The 13,111-nt window shown below is 42.9% G+C and overlaps 1 protein-coding gene across 1 annotated transcript; it reads left to right on the top strand.

Annotated features, from left to right (window-relative positions):
• Positions 1–976: 976 nt before the first annotated feature.
• Positions 977–12,151, top strand: Upf3a (UPF3 regulator of nonsense transcripts homolog A (yeast); the record flags this gene model as incomplete). The annotated part of the gene is given in 6 exon segments (XM_005415382.2): positions 977–1,081; positions 1,181–1,291; positions 2,870–2,925; positions 3,009–3,167; positions 8,921–9,081; positions 10,280–12,151. Coding segments are annotated over 6 exon segments (881 nt in total), but the record flags the coding sequence as incomplete, so codon positions are not given.
• Positions 12,152–13,111: the final 960 nt, after the last annotated feature.

Raw genomic sequence — 13,111 nt, 5'->3', positions numbered from 1 at the left:
TAAGACAGGGTCTCACTGTGCAGTTCAGGCCAGCCTTGAGCTCACTTTGTAGCCCAGGCTGGCCTCAAACTCGCAAAGATCCTCCTGCCTGAGCCTCCTGAGTGCTAGGATTACAGGCATGCGCCACCATGCCCAGCTTTCTTCCTAATTTTTGACTTCACTCTGGACAATTGAAGTTAGCACAAAAACAGGTTTCAAATAAGTGAGGGTTACGACACTGTAGTCACCCAACCATTACTGACAAGGTTAAAAATGATTAGTCTTTGGCTTTGGTATATAGGTAGACATATTCTGTTTGTCCCTATTTAACAACAGAATCAAGTTTGTTTTGTTTAGGTTTGGTTTTGTTTTTGTTTGTTTGGGGTTTTTTTTGTGGAGACAGGGTCTCACTGTGTAGTCCATGTTGGCCTTGAACTCTTGGCAATCCTCTGCCTGCTGGGACTATAGGTGTGTGCCACCATGCCCAGCACAAAATCAGTTTTAACTGCTTTCTTTCTCTACCTCTTTATTTAAAACGAATCTTTCATGGGACATGGTATGTACCTGTGAATCTTCACCCCCTTTTAGCTCTGTGTCTATCAAGCAAAGTAATTTCCTTGAACCTATATAACAAATTGGTAATTAAATTGACATTTTAAAATAAAGGATATTAAAGAAAATTGACAAAAGATGTTTAGATGATAGATTATTTGGGAGAGAAAGAGGGAAGTCAAGTTTATTGAGAGGTAAACTATGGATGGCAAAAGCCACCTTTTACAGTGAGTGTTTTGATGTTTTGAATGTGTTTAGTCTGTTAACCACCACATGAAGATCATTTTATTTAATAAATATGGTTCCTCCTACCACCAGCTAAGCTCATGCTTTAACTGTGGAATTTGCCTTTGTCATTATCATGTATCATCCTTAAGTAAGTTAAATTGTTGTTTTCCAAAGTGAGCATAGTAGAATTTCAGAGTGGTCTTTGGAATGTGTCTTGGTAAAGGCCTGGAGTATCCTGCAGTGGTAGAGTTTGCCCCGTTCCAGAAGATAGTCAAGAAGAAGCTGAAGAAGAGAGATGCCAAGACAGGGAGCATTGAAGATGGTGAGCCCTTTTTAAGTAGACTGACTACATTCATCATGTATTATTCCTTTCTTAGAGTTGGGGAGGAATTTTTAAAAATATTTTATTTTAAATTTATAGATCCAGAGTATAAGCAGTTTTTAGAAACTTACAGCATGGAAGAAGAAAGACCCAGTGCCAATCCTGAAACCCTTCTGGTAGAGATAGAAGCAAAGACAAGAGAACTTGTTGGTCTGTTTTGCTCATTTCTTCTCTTTATGGAAATACTTTATTTATAGAGTATGTATTTATTTTGTCTTTTTCACAGTTACAGTTACAGGCTTGGCAGAAGTGTATTGTTTTTCAGTTTTTACAGAAGGGTGGCAGAATGGGGAGGTATTTCTGAGCCTTTATTGGTACAGAACACCTGAGTCTTCTGCACCCTTTTGTAAGTGCTTTCTGGAGGGCAGTGACACACCTATGGCCAATGTGTTGAGCTGTCTCTGGATGGTACTCTGCCACACAGCTGAGTGGGGGAGAGGAGTGGTCTTTACAAACAGTGGTTATAGATGGGGCTCAGGAGTCCATGGGGATGAGGTGCTTTGCTGAGTATGAAGCTACCGTCCTAATTAATGTTCAGCCCCCTGAGAAAGCCAAACCAACCAGTGGATAAACCCAGCCATAGCATAGAATGTGGTTTGAATCTAGCCCTTGACTCCACCCAGAGTAGTGTAATTTAGAAATACTTGTTGAACATTATCTAACATGTATTTGTCATTCCCAAAACACCTTTATCCATCACTAGTCAAACTCCTTAGTTTAGTCCCAGATGAGCTTGTGTAGCCTCCCTTCCCATCTAGTCTTGCTTTATGTTGGGCCTCTCCTCAAGGCTGTGGTACTCTGCCACCTCAGCACTGTGTCCATCTCTCATCAAGACTTGCCGGATGTAATAACTACTGTGTTTATAGTTGATCTTATCTATTGGTCTCCCTCCATGTAAACGCCCTTCTTAAGCGTCCAGTTTCCCTGATGGAACTATATTTTCAACTTTGTAGTCACAGCACAGAGAGGTTTGGGAATTAAGTAAATGTTTGTTAAATAAGCAGACAGGGTGGAGCTTTGTAGGAGCAGAATGCAAGTTTATGTAGGAGAGAAGTATGTACCTGGTGTCAGCTGGGTAAGGGGCCTGAATTTGTTCCAGGGAGTGACACCTGCTGATCTGTGTCTTTGTATCATTGCTCCATCCATGATAATTTTGAATGCTGAGACAAGAGTTGGGGCCTGATGGGTGATTCTTCTGTCCCTAGGGAGGCTGTTGCTTGAGGTTGGCAGGTGTGGTATATATAGTAAGTCCTTGACTTACAGATAGTTGCATTGCGAACTTTCATAGGTATACTTTTTACGACTCACTTTATCAGTCTACACATGAATCCAGATTATGAACAGTTCTTCTGGAGCAGAACTCGCTTGTAAGTCAGGGACTTAACTGTACTTTGGAGGTAGAATAGACAGGGAAGGAAGGTGGTTGTGAAAAGGAACAGAAAGAATTAAAGACTCCATGACTTGACTTGAGCAGAATGGTGAGTTGCAGCACCATACTGACACAGTGAATATGAGGAGAGATAATGTGTTTACCAAATCGTTGGTATCTCCGTATTACTTGAATTTATAGTAATGGAATAAGAACTCCTGGATACAGTATATGCTCAAATAAATTTTTAAAGTAATAGTCTTCTATAAGTATTTTAAATTGAAAACAAGTATTTACAATAAAGAAATCGCAATGTAGAAGTTCCATATACATACTACACTGAAATTTTTATGTTTTAGCTAGAAGAACCACACCTCTTTTGGACTATATTAAAAACAGAAAATTAGAAAAGCAGGTAGGTCTGACCTGGTGAATATCCCTCCTTCATTTGCTGTTTCCATCCAGAAAACATAAATATGTGCTTGTCTGTACCTTTAGAGAATACGAGAGGAGAAGCGAGAAGAACGAAGGAGGAGGGAGTTAGAAAAGAAACGCTTGCGGGAGGAAGAAAAAAGAAAAAGACGAGAAGAAGAAAGATGCAGGAGGAAAGAGGCAGATAAACAAAAGACAGCTGTTGAGACAGAAATGAGGATTAAGGTAATTTGGAAAAAAAAAATTACTTTTTCCAGAAATAGTTTGTTGTGCTTACTTAGGTATAGTGCTTTTAGAATTTAAAAAGCACTTTTAGTTACTCTAATCTTTTAATATAGTTCCTGCTTTCCATTCTACAACCACAGTTTTCAGACTGTTCCCAGGTCCACAGAGTTCCTGGAGCAGGCTGTGAGGACTAGGGTTGGGAGAGGGAGCACCCCCCACCCTATGTGAAGTGGGGCACCACTGGAGGAGCCCCACATTTGAATGCCACATGCTGGACTCCTGCTTGCAGGTATTCCTTTAAATAAAAGTTTTCCTGACTGGAAGTACACATGTGAACACTGCCTGGTCAGCCTTTCTGCGTGTACCTCAGGACTGAGCCTCTCGCTGTCTTGCCTGGTTTCTGCAGCCAGTGCACTCATTCAGGTATCTTAAGGAGGTTTACTAACGGGGATTGACCAGAATTAAGATCAGCCTTTACCTTCTTAGGACACCATTGAACCCAGTGTGAGTTTACCTCATTCTGCAGAGGGCTATGAGTACTTGATAGGACTTCAATAGAATTATACAATATAAGGAAAAAATAGCAATTTGTAGGACTTAGGGAAAAGATAATGCACCATAAAGTAGTTTCTGGTTTTCTTAGCAGTCAAAAACAGAAACATGCTTTCTGTGTGGTAGGAAAGAGCAGTTTTTAAACTATATTCCTGGAAGCACACAGTTGTGTGTATCAGTTAGGACTTGCTAGCTTATGCTGCAGTGACAGGTAGTTCCAACATCCCATTGGCTCAGCCCATTTACTGTTCTGTGCATTGTGCCGTGTGCCAGTGGCATCTTGCTCACAGGAATCTCTTAGTTACTTGAGCTGACCGAGACCTTGTCTTAGTGTGGCCCTCGCCGTCTTTATGATGAGAAAGAAATGTGTAACTGCACACAAGCTCTTAAAGGTTTCATGTGGAATTGGTACTTGTTGCTTCTACCCACATCTGAGTGGCCAAAACAAAGTCGTCTGGCCTCATAATTTCAGAGGGAAAGCCTGAAACATCCGACAAAAGCACTATGACTGATTTAATTCCCAAGGATGTTTCTTTTAATGTCTTTCTTAAAATTTAAGGGCATTTGTGCAAGAAACTTCATGAAAGGTATGGGACAGGAGCCAGGCAATGTTGCTCATGTCCGCTGAAGTACAAAATGAGCAGGTAAACTATTTGTCCCCAAACAGCTACCCAAAGTAGTTTCCTTTAAGTTGGTTTGGGTGAGAATTTGGTACAAATTTATGTTTTAAAATTGCATAATCCATGGGGCTGGGGGTTTAGCTCAGCGGCACAGTGCCTGCCTGGCAAGCGCAAGGTCATGAGTTCGATTCCCAGTACAGGACAAAAAAAAAAAAAAAAAGAAAAAAGAAAAAAAAAAAATGCATAATTTAGTAGTAACATTGATGACATTGAGGAGCCCAGCCAATTGCAAGCACAGGTTCATAGCAGCTAAAGCAGGGGTTTTCTCAGGAAGCCACTGAACAATATGTTTTGTTTGTCCAAGCTTGTGTAAGTTTACAAGCATCGCTGTGCATAGCACAGTTGTTCCTTCCTGTAAGAAACATAGAGAACCCTTCCCAGTTCTTACCGTGGTCTGAGAAGTTTCTATATGTAATCCCATGGAAAAGTTACTGGAATTCTAACAAGTTCATTCCAGTGTACCACTTCTAGTGCAACCCATGGTGAGAATAAAGACACTAAGGCATATTTGTAGTCATGGGGAGACAAGGGGGTCCCAAGTCCAGCTACAGTGATGGCTAAGTGGAACAAAGGCCTTGACCCAGGGCCAAACCCAGCTTTTATTAATTCGCGAAAAGGGGAGTGGCTTGAGGATAAGGGACTGTGAGAAAGGCAGGAAGTATGTGAGTGCTGTCAGCTGGGGTAGGTAGGAGGCCTGAAAACACTTCCACAATATGCAGAGAGGATATGCAAAAAGAGTAACCTGCATAACACAGTTGAGGTATTATTTAATGTTTTTGGGTTGTTGCCTCGGCTCTGATGTGTAATCTTTTATGCCCGAGGAAGTCATAGCCTCTATCACAAGGCTGGATCCCAGCCGGCAGTGTGGAGCAGGGTTCTCCATCCTCCCCAGCTCACACATTTTTTGAGAGCTAAGAGGGTGCGGTAACACTGCCCTGTCACTTTGCTTCAATCACCACCTTGGCTGGACCAGTTTGCATAGCTTGAAGAGATAAGGAAAAGTCCTAGCCAGCCCTGTACATATCAGTACATGGAAATAGAGCCAGGTTTAGCCAAAATGGAGATAATTGCTCTTCTTTCAAGGAGAGTCATCCAGGTGCTCCTCCACACCTTAGAAGATAGCTAATGAAACAAAACTTTACTATTACAGGAAAGGTTTTTGTCATTATAAAAATTCAACTGTCATGTCATAATGAGGAACAAATAGGAATACATTTGGCCTCCGTTCAGGTCATGGTGTGCAGATAGTTTCTAACCTTCTCATTTACCTTTCTGAATAAGAAGAACTGGCTAATACAGTGCCTGATGTTTTCCATTCTACCACTCACTATTCTTAACAGCTTTTTACTGCAAGTTTTTCTGAACCTCTGAAACTTGTAGCCTAAAATTTCAACTATAAGTAGGACTTAAAGTATTCAGAGTATAATATTATATTTTTGCATGTGTGATAGTAGAATTAGAATCTGAAATAAGCCAAAAAAAAATTAAAACAAGTCCAGGGCTTTTCACATAAAAAGTAAAACAAAGTCAGTGAAGGAAGGGTAGAGCAAACCCTCAGTCTTCTGTCTTGAGGCATGCTGGGTGTGATGGGTGAACAGCACAGGAGAGATTCTGCCCCTAGGTCGTCCAACCCTACGGTTAGTTTTTTTTTTTTTCTTTATGGTGCAGGAAGTCAAATAACACTTAGGTCCTAATAAACACCTATGCCCAATTTGAGCATCTCTAACTTGAAAATCGTCTGAGGAATTCAAACTTTTAAAACTCTGAAAAATAAATTCTGTGCAGAAATAATAAAAGAACTTGTACCAACAGCATAAGGTTGGAGAGGCATAGAATTATTGTGACTAGCAAAGAGAAATGCAGCATTTGGACAATAGCCCTGTTGTTTGTGTTCCCCTAAGGACTCAAACTGAGCAGTGAGCTTAAGTAGGAAGTTGGGTGTTATGGTTTGTGTCTAGATGTTCCCCCAAAGCCTCTTGCAGTCATGGGGCAGGCTCCTAAAGTTTTTGATTGACTCATGGTCCAGTGGGATTATGGGTGTGAGTACTATGGCCACCCTGCACTAGGTATAGAAGAGTGAATAGCCTGCATGTAATATAAGGGAAGGAAGGAGGCTTGTTTGCTGTCTGCTCCTCCCTTTTTGCTCTTGCTGCTTTTGCTGTTTTCTTCCATGAACTGTTGCTCTGTGCCATGTTCCACTCTGCCTTGGAGCCAGCCAAGTATGGACTGAAACCTCCACAAACTGTGAGCTAAATCTTTCCTTCCTTAATTTTGGGCATCAGATATTTTGTCTCGGCAATGAGAGAAAATTAGCCAAAACATTGGGTTACCAAAGTTACACATAAAGTCCTTCGATATATAAATAGTAGACAGTCTGGAAAAATTGTGATCTTTTTCATGAAGCTCTTCAAAAGGTGTGTAGATTGTTTATATGTAGCATAAGCACAGGTGAGCGTGAATGTGTGACTGTTGACACATACAGAGATCACACATGTGGGCTGGATGGGAACCTCCTGGCCTTCAACAGCCCCAGGTCACTGGAAGTCTTGGAAGGGGCACACACCTGAGCCCACAGCCCTGTCTCCTTTGTTTCTCCCTGGCTCATCTCTAGCTGTTCTTGGTGGATTTATCTTTCCTGAACACGTGGCTGCTTTCACCTCTTTTCCCAGCCTTGCCCATGGCTGTTTCTCCTCATCTATTCTTGGTTTCCATATCATCTCCCCACATTTCTACTTCTTTATTGTGTTCAGTATATATTCATGCCATTAGGTGTTGCCTGAGCTTGTTTTGTCCTGTGTACCACCACCATTGTAGCTGGAATGTCCAGTGTGTTACTTCTGTGGAGGAGGTGCCTGCCTCACTCAGCCATGTTCCTAGTAACCAACACAGGTCTTGGTCCTGTGGTTCCTGGCACACAGCTGAGACCCTTGGAATCTGCAGAGTGATGAGTGTCTTGTATGCAGTGATAGGGCTGGGGCTCCTTGACAGCACTGGGCTGGAGACTGGGTGCCAGAAAGACAAGGTGGGATTAAATGATTGGGACTTTCTGCCTCACCTGGCTCCCTCCCAGAGGGCTGGAGTCACCAGTGGCCAGTAACTTGAACATGCCCATGTGGCAAAACCTCCAGAGAAACAACCTAGATGGGGCTTCTAGGTTGGCAAACACATGGAGATGCTAAGAAGGTTAGTATTAGAGACTAGCTCCCTCACACCCGAAACCTCACTCTGAATAACTCCTCTATTTGGCTATTCCTGAGTTGTACCCTTTATAATCAGCCAGTAAGGAAAAGTAAAGTATATCCCTGAATTCTGTGAGTCTTGGTGAACTGTCAGATCCAGAGGGACCAGGGGCTCCCACAGAAGCACTGGAGCAACACAGTCTCAGGTTAGGGGCTTCACAAGTGGGGTCTACCACAGACTTGGTACCTGGGGTCTGGGTGTTATGAGTGAAAATAGGCACATGAATCATCCATGGGTCCAGTGGAGCCTGCTGCAAGTGATTGGAGCTTGCTTTAATTACAGATGTGCAGTTACTAAGGGAGTGTTCAGCTCATGGTTCCGGGCTGGTGGAGTAGCAGGCCATGCACAGCTGGCACAGTGTATGCACATGATGAGACAGCACTTTTTATTGGGGGGAGCTCACTTTATTTAGTGTCTGTGAAATCTGGTTGCATATGTTCCCTTTATGAGGGTGGCCAGAATTCTCAAGAAGTGTACCTTCCACTTTTCTGGCAGACTTAGCCACTTAGAGACTGGCAGAAACTTCAAATGCCAACATCAGATGTGTCAGAGCAGCTTTTTAATTCTGTCTCAAGGAACAGAAAAATGTTTGGAAAATGATAAGCTATTGTAAAGATCATCAATATAAAGGAATCTTAAATTTTTTATTCTCCTGTTTTTTAAAACTGATACTTGTTTATTTTGGAAAAACAAACTCATAGCTCAGTGGTGGCAAACCTACGGTGCACATGCCATAGTAGGCCATTTGTTACTATTGAGAACTCCAAAAGGTTTCCCATCACTGCCATCAATGAATGGAAAGAAAATTATCTCCACTTCACCCCACAGGGTGATCCCTGTCAGCAGTGTTGCGGAGTATATTTCAGATAGCTCTATACGTGCAGTCATACCCCCTATGACACCCTGAGTTTTTTTTCTCAGTTCTAGGGATTGAACCCCAGGCGTTATACATGCCAGCCAAACACTCTACCACTGAGCTATATCCCCAGCCTTTTTTTTGTTTGAGATAGGATCTTGCCAAGCTGCCCAGGCCAACTTCCAACTTGCATCCTCCTGGCTCACGGGCAGGTTTACAGGCATGCAGCCCTGTATCTGGCTCTTTACTGATGAAAGCATCTTTTCATTACATTATCAGACATATGTTTTCAGAACTACAGAATATTTGTTTAAATGTTCCATTGTGTATTAAACTAAAAATCTGTTTGGGGGAGGACTTTCAGTTTAATTCCTTTATTATAATATGTTCTTTAGTTACATTTTACTAACATTGTAATTTCCCAGCTTCTTAAGAAACCAGAGAAGGAAGAGGAACCAAACACAGAAAAACAAAAAGAAAGAGGCAAGGAAGTCAGCATTGGAGATGGAAAACAGGAAACTTGTGCACCCTGCACCTCCATGAGAGCCAGGCCTTCAGAGAGCCCAACAGGGGCACACAGGGAGAAGTGAGTTCACCTCCTTTTGCTGCCCTTAGGCGTGTGAGTGTGTATGTGCCACACTGTCCTGGGATGGGAGGGTAGCCTCAGGATGAGACAGCATATGTTTGTTTTGCTTCCCATCAGTTATGCCAAGAGCTTAGTCAATGTTGAGCTTGCATTCTCATGTTTCCTGTCCTGTCCATCCTGTCCCTCCTTCTTCTCAAGCCCTCTCTCAGGCCCCCTTCCTGCACCTTCTCTCTTAATCATGACATGCACCAGTTTATCATTTTCTTCTGTCTTGAGTTTTGTGCCCTTTGGCTCTGCCACCCTTCCTGCAGTTTTATCTACATAATAGTAAATTTGAGAACCCAATCTTGGGGCTGGCTGGCTTTTTGTGTTAGAGAAACTTGTGTGCTATGGTTCTACTTGGCCATGCCTTCTGCTAGTCTTGCCTCATTCTTTCCCTTTGCCTGCTTGTACCCTAACTTTGTGGAGGCTCTGCATCTGTGATGGGGCTGACACAGGCGTCCCTGCTGGCTGGGCTGATGGGAAACCAGCCCCCTAACCTAACCCTCGCCTCCACCACATGCAGTTGGTCTTGCTGCTGACCAGGCTTCTGCCACATCATGCATCCTGACACAGGAGTCCCTAGCACTCAGGGCTGCACTGCTCAGCAAGAATGGCAAGATCACAGGACATCGTAAAATCACCAAATTTTCCCTCTTTTCTGGGGTTTTGGTTTATTGGTTTATAAAATTAATTTATACATGATTATGAATTCCTTCATGTTTTAGCAGTGTGATGTATGCTGTGGTGTTTTAGGGCCACTGTTCGATATATCAGTGCCTGGTCCTCTCTTGGGGGCATGAAGTCCTGCTGGACTTGGCAATCCTCCCTGTCTTCACCACTCCTACCACAGATGATGTGTAAGGACTTTGCCCATGATTCATGGAGGCAAAGCTTCTACAACCAGACAAGCTAAGCAACCATCTATTTATTTACTGTTCTTTAATGCTGTGGTATATGCAAAAATTCATCTGGCATCATTATACATCAGTTAATTGAGCAGGAAATTAACTTAAATTGTCAAGTGTGTGTCACGGTGGGCTTTGGTCTAGACACCCGGGAAAGTCCTTAAACTTCGTTAGTCTCATTCACTTCAGCAGTATAAGGAGGGCTGTGTTTACTTTCCATGTGGTCACTTACCATTTGTATTGACTCACAGGTCACAGGATGACAATGACAAAGAGCAGAAGGACATCGAGAGAAGAATACAAGTACCTGAAATACCAGAATGCCACTCAGATGATGGCAGAAAGCACAGTGGTCACTCTGAGTTGGACAGGTTTCCTAGAAGAAATGAAGATGAGCTGAGATGGGGGAGAGTATTAACCCAAGGCAGAGGGAAGAAGGGGAACCAGGAGAGGAGCATCACTCTGGAGACAGCAGAGCCTGACCAGGGAGCAGCAGGAGGCCCACAGCCTGGCACCTGGAAGGGAGCACCTAAGAAATAGGGCCCTGCAATCTACTTGTCTGCACCCTGAGTGGGTATTGCTTCTGTAGGCTCACCTCCACTGTTTCCAAACACAGGTTCTTATTAAATCAAACAGGAATCTACTTAGGTGTGTGGAGATCCAGCATTGTGCCCTGATTGTGTGAGGTGCCAACCCATGTTGCCTCTTGACAGTCTCAGGGCCACTCCGATGGCCATTGTTTCTTGGGACATTCTCACTCATGCAATACCCCAGATCCTGGAGGTGGCCCTGGGGTGAGCCTGCCATGACCTGCTCTTAGAGAAACAAGTTGTTTTTCACCAAGAATTTTAGTTAGTATAAAGCTAGAATTTTATAGTTTACTTTTGAATGAGATTATATCTACCCTTAAATTAGTAAGGAAAATACAACATCCTGTGGATCCTTCTACTTTATTGACCATGAGCACTCAAAGCCTGTTCTACTCAGGAAGGAACACAGTGCGGGGTTCCCACTGAGCCAGACCAATAGATTTTCTTTCTAAAGTTTGAAGTTTATTTTTGGTCACATTTTCCCCCAGAAGCATTATGGATGGTGCCTTCATACTCCTGGGGCCGGGTTCCACCCTGGGAGCTGTGTCTGTCTTCTGCATGATTGTGGCATCTTCAGAATGCAATATAAATGAGAACACAGTGTGACCTCTTTAACCAACTTTGCTCACTCGTTGACTTCCTTCAGACCTGTCCTGGTTGTTATGCATGGATGATGTTCACTGTTAACCTGTCCAGGAAAGGCCACGCTGAGATTAGAGGAGAGCCTTCTGGCCTTCATCCATGACCTAGTCTCTTCATTAACTTTAGGGAACATCCATGTTCACATGACCATGTCTCTTTCACTGCCTTCGTGTTTGAACAGCAGTGAGTGGTTTGGGTGCCTGCAGACCTCTAAGTAGGGCGCACAAGGACTCCTGCATGACTGGACTTAGCATGTAGCAGCAGGGCATTGTAGTATAACTGCTTCCATGAGGCCTGGCAGGGGGTGCTTTCAGGATCAGACTTTTGTATATGGATAACATCCTGGGGGTGCAGGGAGCTGTGCATATGTCTTTAGGGGACTGCTGAGCCCCTGATGGTAACTTACTGGGGATCCATACACTGCCTAAGAATACTTGAGAGAAAGACAGCAGTGGGACCTGGCCATGGGGTTCTTACTAGAATGTACTTGGACTCGCATGGTGGCTGGAGAGAATCATGAAGGGAGCTTGAATTGGGCTCCTGTGCTAGGTAAAGCTGTCTGGCCTAGTGCAGAAAAGAGTTGTCCTCACTATTAGCAATGGAGCTTTCAGAATCACTGCTTCTCTGGTTCTTGTCCTTGTGCCATAAATCAGATACTTTGTATGTCCTTATTCAATCGTTTTTATTTCTCTATCTAGTAAAATGAAAAAAATAAAATGCAGGTTAGTATTGTCCAAAGGGGACACACAGCTCCCCATTGTCATGTGCTTAGAGGACCCCACAGGGACCACAGTCTGGTTGTTCAAGTCTCTTACAAAGTATTTGCACAGAACCTATACATGTCTTCCCAGTTACATTAAATCACGTGTGGATTACTAATACGTTGAAAAAGCTGTTTGAGTACTTACATTTAGGGAATGGTGACTTAAAATTCTGTATGTGTTAATTACAGACACGATTTTTTTCCAAATTTATTTTTATCTGCAGTTAGCTAAGTCTGCAAATGTGCGAGCAGAGATACAGTGGCCCAGCTGATAAACAGTGGTTATTAGTAACATCCAAAAATTGTCATTGGTGTCCATGCTGTGTTCCAGACCTTGTGTTATCCAGAGGTCAGTAAAGTCACTGTAGCCACATTGCCTTGAAAAGACAGTGGTCCTTAAGAAGCCCTCAATTGTGTGATGAAGTGATAACATCCCACATTTATGGGGCTCCTTCTAGCCCCATAAACTACTGTTCCTTGTCACCTTCATGGTCATTCCTTCATTTTTCCTGATGCTGCTTTTGGATGCTGAGCAGATAGCTGTGAGCAAAACTGGCCAGTGCCTCGTGTCATAGGGTCAGACCCCCTTTTACATCAAGAACTGAAACCCTACAAGGTCAGGGAGTTGGGGCTCTGTCCTTTAAACTAGGGATTCTTGTTGCAGGGGGTTATGTTATTTTGGGGTTCCTTAAATTATTGCCCATAATATTATTAGTAAGCTTATACATTTCCTGTAAAAGTGGTGTGCATTACCTTTTATCAGATCCTCAAAGGAATTATTCTAAAAAAGTTAAGGGCTGCAGATCTCAGTGGTAGGAGTGCTTGCCTATAATGGCAAGGAACCTGAATTCAATTTCTAGCATCCCTGAAAAATGAAAGTTAACATTTTTAGTCCAGCAAAAAGCTGTTTGTACAGTCTTGATGTAAGGTAAAATGCAGTACATGAGCAGAGGCAAAACACCACTGCCCAAAATAGCAGACATTTGTTACATATTTTTTCTGAAAGTTCGTGAGTTAATCATTCTTCCTACTTGCACAGCACCACCTTCCCAACAGACCACATCCCTTGACATCCTTCATTGGGTGGC

This window comes from Chinchilla lanigera, unplaced genomic scaffold (genome assembly GCF_000276665.1).
Source record: "Chinchilla lanigera isolate Chin_1 unplaced genomic scaffold, ChiLan1.0 scaffold00003, whole genome shotgun sequence".
Classification (NCBI taxonomy): domain Eukaryota; kingdom Metazoa; phylum Chordata; class Mammalia; order Rodentia; family Chinchillidae; genus Chinchilla; species Chinchilla lanigera.
The sequence above is the reverse complement of the archived record's forward strand: the minus strand, read 5'-3'. Positions and strand labels throughout refer to the sequence as shown.